The 25,055-nt window shown below is 41.1% G+C and overlaps 1 protein-coding gene across 3 annotated transcripts in view; it reads left to right on the forward strand.

Moving 5' to 3' along the window:
* dlg5a (discs, large homolog 5a (Drosophila)) overlaps positions 1-25,055 on the forward strand; it is a 236,991-nt gene that overhangs the window by 62,192 nt on the left and 149,744 nt on the right. For all 3 annotated transcript variants that reach the window (XM_039773036.1, XM_039773053.1, XM_039773044.1), the window contains exon 2: positions 4,356-4,424. In XM_039773036.1, the coding sequence (XP_039628970.1) occupies positions 4,356-4,424 (69 nt within the window). The remainder of the gene's footprint in view (positions 1-4,355; positions 4,425-25,055) is intronic.

Here is a 25,055-nt window from a genome sequence, read left to right on the forward strand (position 1 = left end):
CTAATCCACCTAACCTGCACTTGTCGACTGGAGGTGGAAACAAGGAAACCCTGTGTAAACCAATTGAAAATTCCAAACAGAAAGCACCCAGGACTTGAACTCTGTTCTTGTTATTATGAGGTAGTAGGTTATCCATTGTTTCATAACATAAGACATATTTTGGTTGAACCCATATCTGATTTAGCACCTTTGATGATTTTATTTTCAGGCTGGTTTTTAATGAATGCAGATTAATTGTGTTATATGAACCATTTACAAAATTGGCTAAAGCCCTCAAAATCATTTAATGTAAAATGTACTGAAACATACAGTTTAGTTATTTTGGTTGATGTTTCATATCATGTACTGAAATTTGTTCATTTTGGCTATTTTTAAAAGTGTGAAATTTATACTATTTATTAGTTTCTCTCTCTCTCTGCCATTTTAATGACCATTTCCTGGGTTCACATGTGTTGGCTTTTACTATGTAATAGTGCTGGGCAGTATACCGGTTCATACCGAAAACCGTTTTTTATTTTTGTTATGATATGGATTTTTCTTATACCACAACACCGGTTTAAATTGCCTAAACAACGTTTAGAACGTGGTGCAGTGGGAAACTGTTTAAGGAGGACCTTTTTTACAGCTACACCGCTAAACACATACAATGGAGTACATGCGTTAGTGGAGGTGTTGCGCAGGGGCTCTTTTTCTTTGCTACACCTCTAAACAGGCATACAACGGAGTACATGCGGTAGTGGAGGTATTGCGCGGTGAAAATGGACAGGGAACATTTTGAAACTGAAGCTGTAGCAGATGATAAAGTTCAACATCGTGATGCAGAAGAACTTCTGCTGGGGAAAGGAGTCACGTCTGTTGTCAGGAGATACTTTGGATTTAAAAGGTCGGATGTGAACCATTATGTTCAAATGTGTGAATACTGTTTCTATACTACTGGATAATACTGCAAGCCAAGTTGTACTTGTTTTATTTTTTTCAATACTGTGTAATGTACCTGGGTACTGTGTAATAGTGTGACGACATGTTGACTTTATTCTCAACATTTCCACTTTAATCTCAAGTCTTATGACGAGAATAAAGTCGTCATGTTGACTTTATTCTCGTCATAAGCCTTGAGATTAAAGTCATCATGTTGACTTTATTCTCGACATTTCTACTTTATTCTTGCCATTTATGTTGAGATTAAAGTTGACATGTTGACTTTATTCTCGTAATTTGTCATTAAAGTAGAACATCATTAACTGAATGTCATCCTAAAATGAATATTTAATTTACTAGATTTTCTCAAACCCCGTTGTAAGTTATGTAGCACATTAAATGCTTTGTGTTGTGTTCCCCGAACCATGTTAAACTGACTTCCTCTTGCATTAAGAGGAGGCGCAGGCAGCAGACAGAATACATTAATTTCATGATATTCCTGCTCCCTAAACATTTAGAATGCTAAGATAAGTACTTGATATAATTTTCATGATGAAATGAATTAAAGCATATATTAATCATGTTGGGGGCACGGTGGCGTGGAGGGTTGCACTGCTGCCTCGCAGCAAAGGGGTCCCGGGTGTTCCCTGCTTTGAATTTGCATGTTTTTCTGGTGGGTTTACTCGGTGTGCTTCAGTTTCCTTTCAAAGTCATGTAGGATGTGGGGTTTTGTTATGCTATATTAACCCTGCAAGTGTATGTATTGCTTGTATTCACCCTGCGATGTGCTGGTGTCCCATTCAGGATTTAGTCCTGCCTCACACACAATGCTTGCTGGGATGGGTGCAATCCTGAATGGATGGCAAATTTAAACACATATAATGATTTTTTTTTAAAGTTCTGAACACTCCTTGGTCTAAGCTTATAACTAGTTTTAATTTCACAGACACGTTTATCGTGTGTTGATTGGTTATGTGGAGACAGCATGCATGCAATGAAGAAAGCCTGCTCAGAAGAACATCCGTTGATTTACATGTTCGTGTCTCTGACCACCAGATCAAAAAACCAACATTTACACAATATTTAATTTAAACCTGTGCGATACCCATTCATACATCCAGTTTTTTGAAGCCTCGTCACACCCACCATAAAGTTTATACTGAACGTAAACCTAGGGACCCCTTATTGTGAGGGAGCAGCACTACCGCCTCAGTACTGTGCATGTTTAATACCTGCTTTAATGCATTTCATCATGAAAATGATATCAAGTACTTATCTTAGCAAAATTGTTGTCAAAATTTTATCTTGAGTTGTTTGCAAAATTTGTTCAATAAAAAGGTTCTATATTTTGACTGCAACTGTCATGCAATGTGATTCCTTCTCTTCATTAGTGCCACCCCCTTGAAAGCTATCACTTTATGGGACCATGCAAACCTGTATTAATGCTTGTGTGCACATTAAAATGTTTTTTTTTTGTACAATGTACAATTCTCATGACAGTGGGATAGGTTATTCTTAGCCAGTCTTCTGCAGTAATTGCAGAGGAAAATGTGGTTAACATCCAAAAATACCGTCGAATACCGTGAAACCGGTATAATTTTGAAAAATGCCGTGATATAGAATTTTGGTCCTATCGCCCAGCACTACTATGCAAGCTATAAAAGTTTTTGACCAGTGGTTGATTAATGTATCCATCCTTAGATTCACTCATTTTATAAATGAGATTATTCCAGTATGATGTAGCTGTTTGGTTGAAGGCTATCCCAGACACTTCTGATGGAGTCATCTTGAGACAGGATTCTGATTCATCACAAGGCACATGCACTCACACTGCTACACTTGTTCACACAGGGCTAATTTTGAATTGACTATCTACTTTTTAGGCAGATTTTGCTGATATGGGAGGAAAACAGAGTATCTGGGGAAAAAATCTTGTATTTTAAATATTTAATCTTTAACTTCATGTTTTACACAGTGGCTACTCAACAAGGTTCTTAATGAACTGAAGTAAATCGTGGTTTATCATTCTGTATCAGTTAAACAAGCCCTTATTGACCTCTGCCCTCTGCTGTACAGCTTGTAAAACATTTTTATTGAGGGAAAATATTGGGAATATAAAAATTTGGCAAATAAGCATAAATTGTCCCAGTTAATATAATTTAAAAAAATAAATACCATATAACTTAGAAAACAAGCTTTTTTTAAGCAAGATTTTCTAAACCAGTGAATTAAGTCAATTTTGAAGCATACGTGGCAGTTATCTGTGTGGATACTTTTGTCATGCACGCCTTCCATATCACAAAGATATTTGTTTTACACCATATTCACATTTATTTGGTATCAATGAAAGAGTTGTGTATGTAAATGTGGTTCCAGCTTTGTAAGTGAAGTTGCTGCGATAGGATCCACTTTTTGAGTTTAAAGAAATGGATTGTTAGATATACAGTAATCCCTCCTTGATCGCGGGGGTTGCGTTCCAGACCCCCCCGCAATAGGTGAAAATCCGCAAAAGTAGAAACCATATGTTTGTATGGTTATTTTTATATATTTTAAGCCCTTATAAACTCTCCCACACTGTTTATAAATATTCCCCGCACAGTTATACAGCATAAACCCTTTGTGTTCTCTTAGATATACAGTGACACTAAACATACGTACATGTACTAAGTACTGTAAGTAGAAAATTAATTATGGTTACTCACCAACAATGACACGATGACTTGTCCGATAACAATGAGTTTAATTTTACTGCACAACAAAGGACAGTGTTACAGCTCTTCTAAAGGAGCCTCTTCAGGCAACTGTACATCACCACCGTTGTTGTTCTTCCGGCAGACTTCAATCCAAATCCCTAAAGCAGATTCCATCCAGACTACTGCCTTATTACATCCACTTACAACTCATTTTGCACCCTGGTTAAAAGGACACTGCGGCCATAGATCTTATATTCCTTTCCTACTTTTTAAATAAAAAGAATTATAGCTTCATTGAAGCAGTAGCAGGAGCAGATTGTTTTCAAGCCATAATGAAGGTCTTGACTATGCACAAAAGTTAACTCTTTACACAGCGAAACACGTTGATGCTGAATGAGCGAGACGAGACTTCCTGGTTAACACTGCATTCAGCACACAGGAACTTAACTGCGTGCTCTGATTGGTTAGCTTCTCAGTCATCCGCCAATAGCGTCCCTTGTATGTAATCAACTGGGCAAACCAACTAAGGAAGCATGTACAGGAAGTAAAAAGACACATGGTCCGCAGAACCCGCAAAGCAGCGGAAAATCTGCATTATATATATAGTTATGCTTACATATAAAATCCGCGATAGAGTGAAGCTGCGAAAGTCGAAGCGCGATATAGTGAGGGATTACTGTAGTTATTAATGAACGTTTGTGTTTTTATTTTTTTTAATTCAGAATATTTTCTTTTTCTGTTCAGGATCAACCTACAGTGTCTTATCCACAATGCCTTCAGATTCAGAAAGTAGCAGTTCCCTTAGCAGCATAGGTAAGTTTTTATGCTATATTTATTAATAACTTGCTGTGTTACCTGACTTTGGCTGGGAATTTTTCCAAGTCAGTGTATGTAACTAACCTAATACTTTTATGTACATGATATTTGTATTTATGATTGTATTTATTTATTACAAAGGACTAACATTAGTTAGCATGCTACATATAATTTTTGGAGGTGGTGTTGTGAAAGAGATGGCAGCTGAACTCCATATTAAAAAATATAACCTATAACCGTATTCTGTAATGTTACAAAGGTGATTTAAAGTTGATTCATTCAAAGCTAAAAACTGCTAAAATTATTCGCTGTCCATTAGCATCAAAGCCTAAAATTAGTACTACCCGAGTATAAATTGGGCTTGAATAAATGTGGACAAAATAACAAAAGTTACTATTTACATTTCCTAGCTCAAAAGCACCATACAGTTAATTTTTTATTGTAAAATTAATAATCCTGATCCATTTTACAATAAATAGTGTTAGTTAATTTTTTAGATGTTTCATTCGTGGACACAAGTTGAGTTATACATTCATTGTTTGCAGTCTGCCACAGATTTTGCCTGTTAAGAGTTTTCAATAGTCTTACAATGAATATTTTGCTTTTAAGTGTAAGCCATGAATATTGTAGTACTTGGGGCTGGGTGATAAAACGATAACTATCACAAAATGACTTTTCCTCAATTAAAATATAAGACTTGGGCAATACAAGCCAAGAGAACTCATTCCATTCATGTTTTAACAGACAACACAGAAAGCCAATGATAATGAGAATAGTGCGGCATCGAACCAATCCTGTGGCTGGAGTAGAGTTATAGCCACTTCAGGTTAGGTTGACGCACACAACAGTGACTGCAGGAGCACATGTGTTAATGCTTGGATTACAGCAGCTGTAAACACCAGTACATCAGGAGTGGGAGCAAGGTAAAAGAGAAAGTGATGACAGAAAATGTTAGCAAAAAAAAAAAAAAAGAGCCTTACTGAAGAAGACACTCCAACGGACACAACCCAAAGCTCAGACAGCGAGGCCATTGTTGAAAGAAGGGTCTGGGGAATTCGGTAGTGTGGAAATATTTTGGCTATTTAAAGTTGGACAAGAAGCAGAGTAGCGTACACTGCAAAATGTGTCAAAAGCATGTTCCCAGAAAGACAAGTAATGCCACTGATCTTTTGTACCATCTGAAGCAGTGCCATCTTTTAGAGCAGACACAATGCAAGACTTTACACTCCAGACCCAAGCAAGCACTGCACTAATGGGGATTTCTTGTTCCTTGTTTGGTTTTTTTTTTTTGCCTTGGAGCATAAGCTGACCACAGTTGATGTTTGTTTTGTGTCTATTTGTGGGGTTGTTTCCCAACCATTAAGAACATTTTGAATCCATATAAAGGAAAGGATACTGTATAGGGGTAGGGTTTTTGGTTTTTTTTGGAGATTTTATTTTGTATTGATGCCTACTTTATTTATTTGGAACTGACCAAAGAATTAACTTTGTTTTCTCCTGTAAACATGAAAGCTTTAATATTTCAGTTTTAGATTTAAGATTTTAAAATTTTAGAATCCATCCATCCATTATCCAACCCGCTATATCCTAACTACAGGGTCACGGGGGTCTGCCGGAGCCAATCTCTGCCAACACAGGGCGCAAGGCAGGAAACAAACCCAGGGCAAGGGAGCCAGCCCACCGCAGGGAGTACACACATACACTAGGGATAATTTAGAATAGCCAATGCACCTAACCTGCATTTCTTTGGACTGTGGGAGGAAACCGGAGTACCCAGAGGAAACCCATGCAGACACGGGGAGAACATGCAAACTCCACGCAGGGAGGACCCGGGAAGTGAACCTGGGTCTCCTAACTGCGAGGCAGAAGTGCTATCACTGCATCTTTGCATTACCAGGACATGATATGACTCATGTTCGTGTTTTAAATTATGTCAGGATCTCTCTTTATAGCTCTTTCTCAGCTTCTTTAGGAGAATTGAAGATGCAAAATTGGTCATCAAGAAGCACTTTCAATTTACCTGGAAATGAAGCCATGTCTGATTTCAGCTTTGTGTAAGCGCTGTTTAATGCTGTAGAATGCAGCTCACTTAGCAGCTGTTGAAGGGGAGAAATCTGGGAAAATACAAAAGTGGTTATTTTCAAATATAATCTCCTCTTTCTGTCTGAGAATGTACATCAAATGTTCTGTAACCCCAACTTTTTTGAATCGGACAATCAAGCTTCTTGTTTTTGAGACATTCAATACATATATGCGGTAAGCTGCTGAGATCTCTGTGTCAAATTTGAAGTCCTCTCCAATTATTTTAGAGAATAATTCAGCTATGAATTTCACTGGGTTTGGACTTTCATGCTTTTCAGTGAGACCTTCGATTCTGATGTTGTTCCTTCTATATCTATTTTCTAGCACAGCTAGTTCATTATCGAGCACTTTGCATTCAGATTCTACAGCAGTTGCTTTTTTGTCAGAATCGGATGTCATTTGTTCAGCTTCAACAATACAAGCCATAAACATTTGCTCAACTTCTTCAAGGTGACCATCTAGTACTCTAACCTTACTCTCAAACTTACTCATATTTTCCTATATTTTTCTTCAGTATTTTTCTAATGTCTTTAAAGCTTGCATCAAAGTTATTACTTAAAACATTCTTCCTGGTTTTTATATCCTGAAGCAGCTTGTCTATTCTGTTGTCAGTTTTGTCATTTCTCTTCTGTATTTCCTTCTTTATATCCCTACCTTCAGTTTTTTTTCCATCTTCTCTGCACAGAGGAAGAGTTGTGAATATGGTTCGAGTTGATGCTGTTGACTTACTGAGGGTACTGGTAGTTCAGTAGGTGACAATGGGGATGGAGAAACCATGCTCAGCTCTGGTGATTCATGTGGGATCAGCAAATTCTCATTGTCAGCCTCACTCACAATTTTGCTCCCACTTTAGGTCTTGACTGGAGCCGATGCTGCAGCATAAGGTCCTGGTAGATCCGTTCCTTCGCCTGTCTCTGGCAGGCCGTATTGTGAACTTGAGAATGGTTCAGACTTTGATGAAGCTTTAGATGCCTTTTCTTTCTCTTTCTGAACCCTTGGTCTGCTGCTGTTGCTATAAATACACTTGTATATATTTGTAATTAAATTTTCTTGGGCTGACTAAATACAGGATACCTCAGAATGACAGAAGAAAAAAAAAGTGAAATAATGCCGCTGCCAGTGGAGCTCCATCCTAGACTTCCATCTCTCACAACAGACAATATCAACTCCTTCATTAGTTTTTCTAATGCACAAAAAAATACATTTTTATAATGAAATGCTTTTAACTTAAGAAAAGCAGCATGGTTTACTAAGGAATAAAAATTATAAGGTCTAATATATCCATGTTTTTAATTAACAAAAACATAGTTATATATTAATCCAAATAAAAGAAGCATAAAAATAAATCCTGCTACTACAGGTCAAAAAGAGGAAAACAGCTCAAAGTTATTCATTAAAGGGTGTGTTATAGACCACCCATTGCAGACAGTAATTTCATCACACATCTTTTTAGTACTATTAAAAAGGCAAGTTTACAGGCGGTCTATTATAGTCATGGGTAGTGCTGGACGGTATGACCAAAGTTCTATATCATGGTATTTTTCAAAATTATTCAGTTTTCACGGTATACAACGGTATTTTTTCCCCATGCATGAGTGGATGTTAACCACATTTTCCACTGCAGTTACTGCAGTAGACTGGCTAAGAATAACCTATTCCATTGTCATGAGAATTGTATAAAAAAAACATTTTAATGTGCACACAAGTATTAGTACATGTTAATACAGGTTTACATAGCCCCATAAAGTGATAGTTTTCAAGTTAATAGTTAATGAATAGACATAATCACATTGCATGACAGTTGCAGTCAAAATGTAGACCATTTTTGTTGAACAAATTTTGCAAACAACTTTAAACTATCAATTTTGACAACTTTTTTTTTTTAGCCATCCAGCGAGGACTTAGTAAAATATCCAAAGGTGCTTGTCAAAAGTTGTATTGCACTGAACATGTCTTAGAAAAGGAATACAGTAATCCCTCGCTATATCATGCTTCAACTTTCACGGCTTCTCTCTATCGCGGATTTTATATGAAAGCATAACTAAATATATAATGCAGATTTTTCGCTGCTTCGCGGGTTCTGCGAACAATGTGTCTTTTTACTTCCTGTACATGTTTCCTCAGTTGGTTTGCCCAGTTGATTTCATACAAGGGACGCTATTGGAGGATGACTGAGAAGCTAACCAATCAGAGCATGCAGTTAAGTTCTCCTGACTGAGAAGCTAACCAATCAGAGCACGCAGTTAAGTTCCTGCCGGCTGAATTTAGTGTTAACCAGGAAGTCTTGTCTCGCTCATTCAGCATCAACGTGTTTTGCTGTGTAAAGAGTTGTGCTCTTTTGTGTTTATCTTTGTGCATAGTCAAGCCCTTCATTAAGGCTTCAAACCGATCTGCTACTGCTTCAGGGGCCGTGCCCAAGCGCAAACGTAAGATGTTAACGATTGCCGAAAAGGTAAACGTTTTGGATTTGTTGAAGGCTATGATTCTTTTTATTTAAAAAGTAGGAAAGGAATATAAGATCTACGGCCACAGTGTCCTTTTAACCAGGGTGCAAAACAAGTTGTAAGTGGATGTAAGAAGGCAGTAGTCTGGATGGAATCTGCTTTAGGGATTTGGATTGAAGACTGCCAGAAGAAGAACAACGGCAGTGCTACACAATCGCCTGAAGTGGATCCTTTGGAAAAACTGTAACGCTCTCCTTTGTTATGCAGTAAAATTAAACTCATTATTATCAGACAAGTCATCGTTTCATTGTTAGTGAGTAACCATAATTAATTTTCTACTTACAGTACTTAGTAAATGTACGTACGTTTAGTGTCACTGTACACACATTTACTGTATACTATTTTTCTTGCATTGCACGTATTTATTGCTGGTGGCCTGTCTATCGTAATGGTTGTAACATATGTGATATCGGAGACACTCAATATCTTTAAAATAATATTTAGGTTTAACTGTATATAAACAGTGTGTTTATATACTGTAAGAAGAGGAGACCAGAGACGTAGAAAGGTTTGGGGCAGCCACCCGTTTAATTCGGTTTCCCGGCTGCAAAAGTCTTTGAGGCATATTTAAACAGTTGTTACACAACAGAGTCCAAAACAGAACTGCCTGCCTAAGCAAAGGCAGTGAGCTTTATAGCTCAGAGGGCGGAAATGATGTCGTCCTCTGGGCCGGAACTGGAAGTGACATCACCCTTGGGGCCGGAACCGGAAGTGACCTCATTCTTGGGGCCGGAACCGGAGGTGGTGTGTCCTTCCTGGAAATGGCGGCTCCTGGTGGGATTTCCCGGGTAAGACCTGCAGAGAACTCAGAAAGAGCGTCAGCGTACCCCGCCCCTGGGCAGATGTATAAACAGTATTGTCTAAGCCCTTCAGCTGCTTCCCATGCACACGTGTGTGACAAGACTCCCCTCAGCCCAGACCCGTCGGGTCGGGCGACCTGCACCGAGAGGTCGTGGGCCCGGGAGAGGGCATCGGCGTTGGCATGAAGGGACCCCTGTCGATGAACGCGTATATTTGTACTGCTGCAGGTCAAGAAACCCACCTCGTGACCCGCGGATTCTGACCCCCTGTGAAGGGCCATCCACTTTAAAGGCGCATGATCCGTCACCAGAGTGAACACGCGACCCAAGAGGTAGTACCGCAGCTGCGTCACCGCCCATTTGATCGCCAGAGCCTCCTTCTCCACCGCCGCGTACCTGGTCTCCCGGTCCAACAGTTTCCGGCTCAGGTACATAACGGGTGTTCAACACCGTCGGCGCTTTGGCTCAACACGGCTCCCAAGCCTGTGTCCGGCGTCCGTCTGGAGGACAAAGGGAGAGAGAAGTTAGGGGAGATTAAGATAGGTGCTGAAGTCAGAGCCCTTTTAAGTCACTGAATGCAGCCCCGCTTTATCAGACCATACCACCGTATTAGGAGCTCTTTTCTTTGTCAAGTCGGTCAAGGCGCGCTCTCTCGGAGAACGAGGCACAAACCGGCGGTAGTACCCGCCAAACCGAGAAAGGATTGGACTTGCCGCTTGGTTTGCGGACGGGCCAGGCCATTATGGCTTGCAACTTGGAACACTGTGGCCTCACAGTACCCGGCCCACTAGGTAGCCCAAATATTTGGCTTCTCTCAACCAAGTAACATTTCTTGGGGTTGATGCGAGCCCGCCTCTCCCAATGTCCGTAATACTGCTGTGACCTGCTGTATGTGCTCCTTCCAGGTGCTGGAATAGATGACAACGTCATCCAGATAGGCAGCACAGAGCGAGTTATGGGGCGGAGCACTTTGTCCACCAGGCGCTGAAAAGTCGCAGGCCCGTGTAACCCGAATGGAAGGACACGATACTGCCAGTGTCCGCTAGGAGTGCTAAACGCGGTTTTTCCTTGCGGACTCCGTTAAAGGAACCTGCCAGTACCCCTTTGTCATGTCAAGTGTAGTCAAGAATTTGGCTGGTCCCAGTCTCGAGGAGGTCGTCCACGCGAGGCATGGGATAAGCATCAAATCGGAAACTTGGTTGAGCCGGCGGAAGTCATTGCAAAACCTCCAACTGCCGTCAGGCTTAGCAATCAAGGCGATGGGGCTGGACCAGGGACTACTACTTTCCTCGATCACTCCTAGTGCCAGCATTCGCTTGATTTCCAGTTCCACTTCTACTTTCTTTGCCTCCGGGAGTCTGTAGGGTCGCTCACGGACGATCACTCCCGGGTCAGTCAATATGTCGTGCGCAATCAGAGAGGTCCGACCTGGTTGTTCACTGACCACCTCTGGGACGAGCGGATAGCTGCTTGAGCTCCTGTCTCTGTCTGGGAGATAGCTGTTCGCGAAATTAAGGGCACTTACTTCCGCAAAGAGAGCAGGGCTGTCGGAGGAGGGATCGGGATCCCTCTCCTTCCACGGTTTCAGCAGGTTTACATGATATATTCGCTCAGCTGGTGGCGATTGGGCTGTTTCACCAAATAGTCGAACAATCCCTTCCTCTCCTTAATTTCGTAGGGGCCTAGCCAATGTGCGAGCAGTTTAGAGTGTGAAGTAGGAACCAATACCATGACGCGATCCCCGGTTGGAACTCCGGAGAGTCGTGCCACGGTCATACAGGCGGGCCTGTGCTGATTGTGCCTCCTCGATATGACTTTTAGTATAGGTCTTATTACATCAAATCTATCGCGCAATTGGGCGATATACTCCAAAATGTTAGTGGAGGGCTGTGCCTCCCCTTCCCAGCCCTCTTTTAAAATATCTAATAAGCCCGGGGCTGTCTTCCGTATAGTAATTCAAAGGGAGAGAACCCGTAGAGGCTTGAGGACTTCCGTAGGCAAAGAGGACAAGGGGAGGAGTTGGTCCCAATTCCTCCCATCCTTGCTGACTACCTTACGTAGCATTTGCTTGAGAGTTTGATTGAATCTCTCCACTAGCCCATCGGTTTGAGGATGATACACGAGGTTTTAAATGCTTTATTTTCAGTAACTTGGCAGTCTCCTTGAGCGTTTCCGAGGTGAAAGGCGTTCCTTGGTCCGTCAGGACTTCTCTAGGAATGCCCACGTGAAAAGACTCCTACTAGTTCCGTGCAATATTTTTAGTGGTAGCCGGCGCAATGGAACGGCTTCAGGGAATCGGGTTGCATAATCCACGAGGGCGAGTATATATTTATATCCTCGGGCTGAGGGCTCCAGGGTCCTACTATATCCACCCCAATCCTGTCAAAGGAACGTCAATAAGGGGAAGGGGAATCAGAGGAGCACGGTCCTTCCTAGGAATTTGCCGCAGTTGACACTCCGGCAGGAAATGCAAAAGCGCGAACCTCCTCATTAATCCCGGCCAAAAAGCGGAGCTTAATGCGCTCTAATGTTTTATCGGAGCGAGATGGCCTCCAAGAAGGTGAGAGTGGGCTAACTTCGCAAACCTGCCGCCGTAGGTCCGCGGGACTAGCAACAACTTCGGACCTTCCCCTCATGTTCAGCAACCCGATACAATAATTCATTATCCATGACAAAGTGAGGTCCCTGTGGCATGGGCAAATGCGTCGTTGGCGTTAACGAGAACCACTGCATTCTTTATGTGCTTCAGAGAGTCGTCATTCCACTGTTCTCTCTTGAGAAGAAGAGTCGCTCTAAACTGAAAGTGCAACTCAGAGAGCGGGTCGGTCTGACCTCAAGGGCGGAGAATCCTCCTCGCTGCGGGCGCTAGTGGATGGCGTAGTAGCCCGCGACGGTCCGGGAGTATCTTCGTCACTCTCTTGGCCTACCGCCCCACTCCCTGTCGGCTGATTACACGGTGTGGAAGCAGCTTGAGATGAGTCTTTATCATCTATAACGAGGCCAAAAGCTTTTCGGGGAATGCTTTCTAAACTACCGCGGTTACTGTCAGACCAGTCCCGCCCGAGGATTACGGAAGCGGAGGATCCGGGTGTACCGCACGTAAGCGCGAAGGGTTCCTCCGAGACATACGTAACACCGGGCGGTATTGTACGGCGGATATCTCCGTGTATACATTTTAGACTGGTCTTTTTTAATCCATTGTTGCGGTAGAACAAAGCGGCGAGCAACGACAGACACGCTACTGCCGGAATCAACAGCGCTGTTATTTTATGTCCATTAATAAGAAGCTCCCGTATGTTTATCCGCCAGGGATTGCTAAGGGCACACAAACAACCCGCCATTGTCCCCTACGGTCCGCCTTGTTCCCGACAGGTCGCAAGCCAGACGGCCCGGCGACTTCGGAACAGGCTCTGGATTGCGTGGAAGGGACTGCTTTAGTAGGACATAGCTCCCGGGTAGTCCACAGAGCGGCTGTTCTGCCTCCCAGGTTTCACAGCCGGCCTCTGGGTTTGCAAGGCTGTAGCAGCTCGTCCATAGAATGGAATTCCCCAGGCCGCTGGGCAAATTCCTGGGGTAGCTTTTAGCAGCAAAAACAGGCCACTTGCTGCACTATTTGTAAGGGGTCAATCAAATGGCGTAGCCACTCACCCACCTGTTGCCAGAGAGCCATAGCCTGCTCTGACAGCCCTTTGTTGGGTTAAACTCCCAGTTTATTATTTCTTCACCTGCCAGCCTGGGGACAACCCATCGCTAACAGGGACCTTGGTCCCGATGGGCAGCTCGGCTTTCCTGCCACGGAGACCATACTGAGCCACTCGTGTGTTCCCCAGAAGCCAGCCCACGCCTGTGGGTCCCCTCTACCTTCTCCACGAGATGGGTGGTACCCCGGTTATGCTCATGGAGCAGAGCCTGCACCGCGCCCTTCCTGACCCTCCGGCACTCCCTGCCCTGAAACTCGGCCCCGTACTCACCCACCTGGTTCCTGAAGTTCGTGTCCCGGTTCATCGGGACACCATCCTGCCGACTACGCCACTGTAATAAGGAGACCAGAGCGTGAAAGGTTTGGGGCAGCCACCCGCTTAATTCGGTTTCCGGCTGCAAAAGTCTTTGAGGCATATTTAAACAGTTGTTACACAACAGAGTCCAAAACAGAACTGCCTGCCTAAGCAAAGGCAGTGAGCTTTATAGCTCAGAGGGCGGAAATGATGTCGTCCTCTGGGCCGAACTGGAAGTGACATCACCCTTGGGGCCGGAACCGAAGTGACCTCATTCTTGGGGCCGGAACCGGAGGTGGTGTGTCCTTCCTGGAAATGGCGGCTCCTGGTGGGATTTCCGGTAAGACCTGCAGAGAACTCAGAAAGAGCGTCAGCGTACCCCGCCCCCCCCTGGGCAGATGTATAAACAGTATTGTCTAAGCCCTTCAGCTGCTTCCCATGCACACGTGTGTGACAATACATAATTTCAATTAATCTTGCCTAATATCTAAGAGAATAAAAAAGGGATTATGCTGTATACTGTAACTCTGCGGGGAAAATTTATAAACAGTGTGGGAGAGTTTATAAGGGCTTAAAATATATAAAAATATCCATACAAACATATGGTTTCTACTTCGCGGATTTTCACCTATCGATCGAGGAGGGATTACTGTAAATAGTAATTATTTTTTGTAAACCAACTACACTTTCTGTTAATGTTAGCAGTCTCTGTCCACTGACACGTTAGTTATATGGATTGTAATGACATTGGTTATCTCGATCCACCGCTTGCTTTTTTGTTGTAGGCAGTATCTCTAGCAAACGTGTCTACAAGTGACGCCAAACTCGAGTTTCTTCTAGCTTTTCCAGGTTTACCGGAGGACATGGAGGGTGCCAATCTTAGTTCCATAGATTCATGGCACTCCAAAGCATGTTTGCTGCTAAGGTGGTGCAGCAAATTGCTTGTGTTGCCACCTCCAGTGACAGCTTTAGCTCAACAGCATTAGCAGTAAATAGTTGTTTGGTCCACTTTTAAAACCAAAGTATCACCAGACAATGGACACTGCTCCTTTTTTCGGCAAAAGTTCTTCTGTGTCATCATGTTCAACTTTATCGTCTACTACAGCTTCATTTTTGGAATGTTTTCTGTCCATTTTCACCGCTCAGTACCTCCACTAATGCATGTACTCTGTTGCATGCGTGTTTAGCAGTAAAAAGGTCCCCCCCCTAAACAGTTTCCTGTTGTGCCACATTCCGAACGTTGTTTAGGCTATTTAAACCAGTATTGCGGTATAAGAAAAATCCATATCATAATAAAAAATGTTTTTTGGCATGAACAAGTATACCTCCCAGCACTAGTCACGGGGTACTATAATTATCCAAATAGTAACTGGGTTAACTTTGCAAATGGAGAAGCACAAGAGCAGAAGTTTATAGAAGTAATCTGTGACTGTTTTTTAACACAGTGTGTTAAAGCACCAATGTGGGATGAAGCTTGTCTGGATTTAGTATTTTGTAATAATCAAGATAGAATTGAGGATGTAGCTGTGATTGAACCTCTAGGATCAAGTGAGCATAATATAATACAGTTCTTAGTGTTTTGTAAGAGTGTGGATGCAAAGACTAAAATTGTTAGGTTTAACTTTGATAGGGCAAATTTTGTGGCAAAGTGTAAGGAGGATAGACTGGGATACGCTTTTAACTGTGGAGACAGTCAAGAAGCACTGGAACAAATTTAAAAATGTTTTACATGTAATCCTGGACAGGTACATACCTAAATTTAGAATTAATAGGAAATTTAAAAAAAACACTTCACAGTGGGTTAATAAAGAGTTAAAAAAAGAAGCTGCAAAGGAAGAAACAGCTTTATAAGGCATATAAGACTAATAACTCCAAAGTGAACCATAGGGCATATGAGAACATGAGGGCAACCATTAAGAAGGATATTAGGAAGGCTGAAAGAAAGTTGGAGAGGAATGTAGCAGAAGGTGAAAGATGACCCTAAGAGATTTTTTCAGTATTTTAGTAGTAAAAGAACAGTCATGGAGGAGTTGTAGTGCATCAGAAATAATAAAGGGGAATTAAAAGATACAGGCAGTGAAATAGTGGATGCTCTACACTTTTTCTGAGGTCTTCACCAGTGAGGAAGTGGATAACCTCCCAGCAGTAAACGGGACTACTTACGAGGTACTGAAGGGTTTGGAAATTGTAGAGGGAGAAGTACTGCTTAGATTAAATAGGCTGAAATCAAAACAAATCACCAGGACCAGATAATTTTCACCCTCGAGTTCTTAAGGAGTCTAGCGAATACATATATAAACCCTAGACACGCGTTTTTAGGGAAGTCAGTGTGCACTGGGGAGACTCCTTAAGAACTGGAAAATGACAAATATTATCCCGTTATATGAAAAGCAACTATAGGCCAGTAAGCTTAACGTGCATCACAGGAAAATTAATGGAAGGAATTATTAAGGATAAGATTAAGCAGTACATGGCAAGTACAGTACACCCCCAAAATTCACGGGGTTACGTTCCTAGAGCACCCACGAATTGTGAAAAACCATGAATTTTTGATGTGGTTAAAAAAAATGCCTATTTTTATAGTTTAAACCCTAAATATGCCCCCAAAACACTTTTAATTTAATTTCAAACTCAGCTTAATACATTACCTAAAAAAAGAATGTAAAGTATGCATGATGTACAGAACTGTACTGATATGTCACCTGCAGTGCTAGATTGTAAAATACCGATGTTACTGCTATATGTACTGTAATTCATACAAGTGTGTTTTTTATTGCCAGGAGCCTTAGAAAGTGCAGGGCGTTTTGGCGGCATCTTGGGGCTTTAGCACTTAAACTGCCACATACTTGGGAGTTAATGCATCCGTGGACACCAAATACTTTTTTCTGCACTTTAAGTAAATGTCACAATTTACAAAGAAAAAGTGAAATTTTAATGGAACACATTTTTTTCATGCAAAGAGCATCACAGTTACTGCAACACTAATCATTTTACACACTGCTAATGAACTGTAAAAACTATTAAAAAAAAAAAAAAACTACTGGAACAATATGTAAAAAGTGCAACTGATGCCATGGAGATAAATCACCAAGCCAACTGCGCTTGTACTGGCTGCACTCAAACACACAGAGGTAAGCTCTGATGCTGGCAGGCTAGTCTAGTGTAGCTGCTCAATCCCAGGGACAGAGAAGCTGCAGGGTGTCATGCTTGGGTCACAGAATTACACAGAAACACAGGAGATTATAGAGACAGAAACTTAATTCAAACACTTCAGATAAATATGTCTCTTTCAGAAGTAAAACGAGCTCAGTATGTAGTTAGTTCTCAATTTAAGTATTGACAAACTTCATAAGGGAGCACATTGGGAGCAGGACCCCCAACAGGAGTAGAGTATGTCTGGTGGAGGAGAGAGAGAAACAAAGCAATCAGCCAAAAAGGACAGGTACTGTTCAGGCTTTTAAGTATACGTTGTGTCGCACGAGAAGCATATCACTTGACAAAGCAGCCGCAAGTAAGCCCAGCGAGTAAGGGAGCAATGTGAAAGTAGTCTTTCAGCATTTTTTAACGGGGGTTTTTTGAGGAGTGTCCATGTCTTCTAGGGGTGCGTTCAGCCCCCCTGCTTACAAGGGGCTGGCAGTGGTCATGAGCTGGCTGCTCAACGAATGTACAGCACTGACTGATCAGCTCCTGCACGCTCACAAATGGCACTGGGAAACGACTATAGCCGGATGTGGCAGTTTAAGGGTTAAGAGGAACAAAACCGAAAACACAAGAACACTCAGCTGGGGATGCATCACAGTCAATCAGCCACAAGGAGAAATGAATAACGCTGTAGACGGTGCCGCTAAGATTCACACCGTCGAGAAGACGGTGATTTATTTATTTTTATGGTGGAGATTCCAGGGATGCACCTAGCCTTGTCCCGACCCGCACACACTCACAAACAGAGACAAAAACAAAGCAAACCGGTAATCAAACAGCAAATAAAGAATGTAATGAAAACAAATTAAATAAATGAAAACAACAATACCACCCCTGTTCCCCTTACGGTGATTACACATTAAATACAACAAAGCACAAACAAAACACACACAGTAAATCATGAAAAACATTCATGAAAAATAGCAACAGATGAAATGTAATGATGAAAATAGATAGTCCAGAGATCCGCACGTTGAATGGGAATGTAAAGATAGTCCTATCGCTAGTTCCTGAAATGGTGAAGACGGGTTTGGGAGCGCTCCTTTCTTTGCAGGATGGCCATGAATCCACATACAGTCCTCCTGTACACAGGCAGATGGCAGACAATCCAGTCGCATGAAACGATCCAGGACAAAATGAATAAGTACAGGTAACCCAACAGAAGACAGACAGACAGGAACGTCTAGCACAAATTACAAAAGCTTTTTTTTTTGCTTTTGGTCACTGGCCCCCTTTTTAAAAGCTGTGCTGACATCCTTTGACCTAAACAACCCCAGCACCCTCAACAGAAGACCAGTTAGAGCCACTGCTGGGAGTTGCAGTTTTAAATGCTATTGGCTACTTTCACCATCCCAAGCCGCGTTTTCCTCTACAGTTGCTTGCTGTTCTCTGTACAGTGCAGTATTGCCACGATAAAAAGCCATAAAAATTGCAGAGGATATTTGCGGTTTCTGCTAACAATTAGCACCGACTTCGCGGGGGTCTACTGTACATGAGTTTTTCTGAACAGTCCACATGGGTTCCAAGGAGGAAAGTCCTGTTTTACTAACATGCTTGAATTCAATGAAGAAGCAACAAAAGAATATGCTCGAAGTGGACCAACTATTTTCAGAAAGCATTTGATAAGGTGACACATGAGAAGTTGGGCATCAAACTGAAAGAAGTTGGAGTTCAGGGTGATATTTTTAGATGGATGCAAAATTGGCTGAGACAAAGGAAGCAGAGGGTGATAGTACGAGGAACCTTATCAGAATTGGCTTATGTTAAGAGTGGTGTTGCATGGGGGTCAGTGCTAGGGCCTCTGCTATTTCTTATATAAAATATACTAGCAAAATACCCCGTGCTTCGCAGCGGAGAAGTAGTGTGTTAAAGAAGTAATGAAAAAGAAAAGGAAAAATTTTGAAAATAACGTAACATGATTGTCAATGTAATTGTTTTGTCACTGTTGTGAGTGATGAGTGTTGCTGTCATATACAGTAATCCCTCCTCGATCGCGGGGGTTGCGTTCCAGACCCCCCCGCGATAGGTGAAAACTGCCAAGTAGAAACTATATGTTTGTATGATTATTTTTATATATTTTAAGCCCTTAGAAACTCTCCCACACTGTTTATAAATATTCTCCCGCACAGTTATACAGTAAACTCCTTGTTTATCGCGGTTAATCCGCTCCAGACAGATAAATGAATTTCCACAAAGTAGGATTCTTCATTTATAAATCTAATATTTTCGCAGTTAGAGCATAGAAAACCTGTTTACGACCTTCTAAATACGTCTTTTAACATTATTAGAGCCCTCTAGACATGAAATAACACCCTTTAGTCAAAAGTTTAAACTGTGCTCCATGACAAGACAGAGATGACAGCTCTTTCTCACAATTAAAAGAATGCAAACATATCTTCCTCTTCAAAGTGCGCTGTAAGGAGCGGAGAATGTCAGAGAGAGAGTAAAGTAAACAATGAAAAATCAATAGGGCTGTTGCGCTTTTAAGTATGCAAGCACCGCGATAAAGCAGCAGCAATGAAGGGATCAATGCTAAGGTAGCCTTTCAGCATTTTTACAGGAGCGCCCCTATCTTCTAAGCAAACAGCCTCTGTGTAAAAAGCCCTCTGCTCACATCTCCTCCGGCCAAGCGCAGAGAACGCCAGAGAGAGAGAGAGAGAGGGAGATTAAAGCAAACAATCAAAAAATCAATAAGTGTGCTTTGACGCGACCTCGATAAAGCGGCATTTCTTAGAGGAGCGCCTGTATCCACTAGGCAAACGGTTCTGTGTAAACAGCACCTCTGCTCACACCCTCCGCCAGGGGCAGAGAATGTCAGAGAGGGTGAGATAGAGGCAGAGACAAGCAAACAATCGAGCACCGCAGCAGGAGGCATATCTTATAGCATTGAGGAGTTTTAGTTAATATGTAATAACGTGCTCTGATTGGGTAGCTTTTAAGCCATCCGCCAATAGCGCCCCTTGTATGAAATCAACTGGGCAAACAAACTGAGGAAGCATGTACCATAAATTAAAAGACCCATTGTCCGCAGAAATCCGCTAATCAGCTAAAAATCCACAATATACATTTACATATGCTACATATATAAAATCCGCCGATAGAGCAAAACCAAAAGTCAAAGCGATACAGCAAGGATCACTGTATGTATGTATATATATATATATATATATATATATATATATATATATATATATATATATATATATATATATATATATATATATATATATATATATATATATATATATATATATATATATATATATATATATATATATATATATATATATATATATCCATATATATATATATATATATCCATATATATATATATATATATATATATATATATATATATATATATATATATATATATATATATATATCCATATATATATATATATCCATATATATATATATATATATATATATATATATATATATATATATATCCATATATATATATATATATATATATATATATATATATATATATATATATATATATATATATATCCATATATATCCATATATATAAAACTGCTCAAAAAAATTAAAGGAACACTTTGAAAACACATCAGATCTCAATGGGAAAAAGAAAGCCTCCTGGATATCTATACTGATATAGACTGGGTAATGTGTTAGGAACGAAAGGATGCCACATCGTTTGATGGAAATGAAAATGATCAACCTACAGAGCCCTGAATTCAAAGGCGCCCCAAAAATCAGAGTGAAAAAATTATGTGGCAGGCTAGTCCATTTTGCCAAAATTTAATTGCAGCAACTCAAAATTGTACGCAGCACTTTGTATGGCCCCTGTGTTCTTGTATACTTGCCTGACAACATGGTGCATGCTTCTAATGAGATGACAGATGGTGTTGTGGGGGATCTCCTCCCATATCTGGACCAGGGCATCACTGAGCTCCTGGACAGTCTGAGGTGCAACCTGGTGGCATTGGATGGACCAAAACATAATGTCCCAGAGGTGTTCTATTGGATTTAGATCAGGAAAGTGTGGTGGCCAGTCAGTGGTATCAATTCCTTCATCCTCCAGGAACTGCCTGCATACTCTCACCACATGAGGCCAGGAATTGTCGTGCACCAGGAGCCACTGTACCAGCATAGGGTCTGACAATGGGTCCAAGGATTTCATCCTGATACCTAATGGCAGCCAAGGTGCCTTTGTCAAGCCTGTAGCGGTCTGTGTGACCCTCCATGGATATGCCTCCCCAGACAATCATTAACCCACCACCAAACTGCTCATGCTGAATAATGTTACAGGCAGCATAATGTTCTCCATGGCTTCTCCAGACCCTTTCACTTCTGTCACGTGCTCAGGGTGAACCTGCTCTCATCTGTAAAAAGCACAGGGCACCAGTGGTGCATCTGCCAATTCTGGTATTCTATGGCGAATGCCAATCGAGCTGCATGCTGCTGGGCAGTGAGCTCAGGGCCCATTAAGGACATGGGGCCCTTGGGTCACCCTCATGAAGTCTTTCTGGTTGTTTGGTCAGAGACATTCACACCAGTGGCCTGCTGGAGGTCATTTTGTAGGGCTCTGGCAGTGCTCATCCTGTTCCTCCTTGCCCAAAGGAGCAGATACTGGTCCTGCTGATGGGTTATGGACCTTCTATGGCCCTCTCCAGCTCTCCTAGAGTAACTGCTTGTCTCCTAGAATCTCCTCCATGCCCTTGAGACTGTGCAGGGAGACACAGCAAACCTTCTGGCAATGACACGTATTGATGTGCCATCCTGGAGAATGTTGGACTACCTGTGCAACCTGTGTAGGGTCCAGGTATCGCCTCATGCTACCAGTAGTGACACTGACTGTAGCCAAATGCAAAACTAGTGAAGAAACAGTCAGAAAAGATGAGGAGGGAAAAATGTCAGTGGCCTCCACCTGTTAAACCATTCCTGTTTTGGGGTCATCTCATTGTTGCCCCTCTAGTGCATCTGTTGTTAATTTCATTAACACCACAGCAGCTGAAACTGATTAACAACCCCTCTGCTACTTAACTGACCAGATTAATATCCCATAAGTTTCATTGACTTTATGCTATACTCTGATTAAAAAGTGTTCCTTTAATTCTTTTGAGCAGTATATATATATATATATATATATATATATATATATATATATATATATATATATATATATATATATATATATATACACAAACATATATATACATACACACACATATATATACACACAAATACATATATATATATATATATATATATACACATACACATATATATATATATATATATATAAACATGTATATACATACATATATACGTATATACATATACACACACACACACACACACACATATAAACATATATATACACATATATACAGTCTTTGGGGTGCGAGCAACTGTTGCTGGAGGTGCCAGAATCCATGAAGGAAGAAAAATGAAAAACATTATTTGTACAAAATCTTAATTTATTTATCCATTCCTAAATAATTAAATGGGCATGCTATTTCTTATCAGTGCAATACGCTGCTTGTTAAAACGGATGACTCCCGCTCTTACGTGCAAGTCTGCGTGGATATTATGAACTATCGTTTCTGTTCAAGTTCTATTTAAATTTTAAATAGAAGGAATTTTTATTTAGTCGACAGAATACTATTCTGGAATAAATCAACTCAAACCTTAAATAACTTATAATATTTTGCTCTCCATAAAATTATATCCTGTCTAAATTATACAAGTTAGAAAGAAAGTAAACGTTAAAAGAACAAACATTCAAATTTCTTTACTCTTATTTAATTTTATATAAAAAATAAAATTAGATTTTAAATATCCCAAAAGATTTTGCTCTCCATAAAAATATATACTGTCAAAATTATACAAATTCAAATATGAACATGGTGCATAACAAAACCTGGAAATATAAATAAAATTTGTTCTTTTCAGCAATAACAAATCAAATCATTCAGTTGTCTTTGCTCATATGTCATTTTATCAGAGCTGGACGCGTGGCATCTTATTTTTTTGGCAACAAGTTAATTTATGTTTGGTGTGAGGATCTGTGTTGTGGAGATTCTCAGGATGGACTGCAGGTGCTCATCAATGAGGCGACTCCTGTGTGCTGTTTTGTTAGTCTTCATCACTGAGAAGAGCTTCTCACACAGATATGTGGTACCAAACATACACAAGGTTCGAGCTGCATGTAGATGTAGCTGGAGCATTTGTGCGGGAATGGAGTGAATAAACTGTGCGGGCCGTGCAGTATTGTACTTTGCCTTCAGTGTGCCATTACACTGCAGCTCAATCACCTCCATCTGAATCTGCACAGGTGCAGTTTCCACATCGACGGCAAATGGGTTGCGAAACAACTCAAAATTCTTTTTTTGTTCTTCAAAGTCACCAAAGCGCCGTGCAAACTCAAAGTTTATCAGCAAAGTGCGTATTTGGGAACACCGTTGTGCCGACTTGGTTCAACATTACTTGGCAACAGGAAAGTGGGGCAAGTTGCACTGGTGCATTTGTGTCTCCCATAAAAGTAGCTTCACTTGAAATCACTTTGTGATTTTGCACCAGTAAAAACGTCTGCTGAAGTGTCAGATTCTTCTTTAACTCTTCTGCTTTCTGTATCTTGTGCATTGCATTCAGGTTTTTCAGGTTATCTTGATGTTTTGTCTCATAGTGCCGTCTTAGATTAAATTCTGTAATTACAGCCACATTAGCTCCACAAATGAGACACATGGATTTACCGGCAATGTCAGTAAACATATATTCAGCCTCCCATCGGTTTTTAAAGGCTCTATGTTCCGAATCACCTTTTCTCATCGGCATCGTGTGGGCTAGATTCGCAATAAATTGCAGCATCATAAGCTAGACTTGATTAATGCGGTAAGTGTTCGGCAAGGCAGCTGAAGCGCCGCATTATGGGATCTGTAGTTTATTGTGTTACCAGCGCTTCATATTCCCCGGGCCATTAATAACAATAATACAGTATATAAAATGATCTCGGGGCGGATTTAATTACACTGGCTGGATGTGGCCCGTGGGCCTTGAGTTTGACTCATATGGACTAAATAGAACTTGAAAAGAAATATTTTTTCAAATGTGATCGCGCAATTCAGATCGAGTTGACACGCACTACAGTAAATCGAGCCCGTGTGCTATTGTGGTTTTGCCTATGTGCCTCAATAAGTTACCCTCCCCTTGCTCTTACTTTTTTACCGTTCATCTAATGAATACACTGAGTATGGCTTTACCAAAACAATCATTGATCATGAATAAAGTATCCATTATTCATAAAGCTTCAATTGGTGATCTGTCTTTCTGCGTTAACCGCATATTTTTTCATACGCCTCAAACCAAGGGGATGCGAGGCTAAAATGAATCGAGAAGCGCATACATACTTAGTGCATCCCCTCTCGGGAATCGAACCTCGGCGCTAGAGGCGAAGTCTCTACTATTGTGCCACGGCGTGCGGTTTGTCTATTTTGAGCGTAGCAGTGTAATTCGGTTTTTGTTCAGCACTCTTTGGAACTGTTGCTTTTTGTCTGCGCACTGTGTCAGTTCACGTGAGCCGCTGAATATGGTTTTATTTGTCATTCGCTCGCTTCTAATTGTTTCGCTGCCTTCTTAATTATATAATACATGTTTTTTTCAGCACTTTTTGTAGCTCTTCCTGGTTTTCTACGTAATGCGTGATTAAGTGAGAGACGTGATGATGTCACATGAAACTCCGCCCCCCACGGCTTTCGACCTCAACTCCATTACAGTAAATGGATAAAAATAGCTTCTAGTTATGACCATTATGCGTAGAATTTCGAAATGAAACCTGCCCAACTTTTGTAAGGAAGCTGTAAGTAATGAGTCTGCCAAATTTCAGCCTTCTACCTATACGGGAAGCTGGAGAATTAGTGATGAGTCAGTCAGTCAGTCAATGAGGGCTTTGCCTTTTATTAGTATAGATATATATGATTTAGATAGGAATGTAAGTGACAAGCTGGTTAAGTTTGCAGGTGATACCAGGATAGTTGGATTGGCAGATAATTTGAAATCTGTTAAATCGTTACA

The sequence above is a fragment of the Polypterus senegalus genome, chromosome 1 (assembly GCF_016835505.1).
Source record: "Polypterus senegalus isolate Bchr_013 chromosome 1, ASM1683550v1, whole genome shotgun sequence".
NCBI lineage: Eukaryota > Metazoa > Chordata > Cladistia > Polypteriformes > Polypteridae > Polypterus > Polypterus senegalus.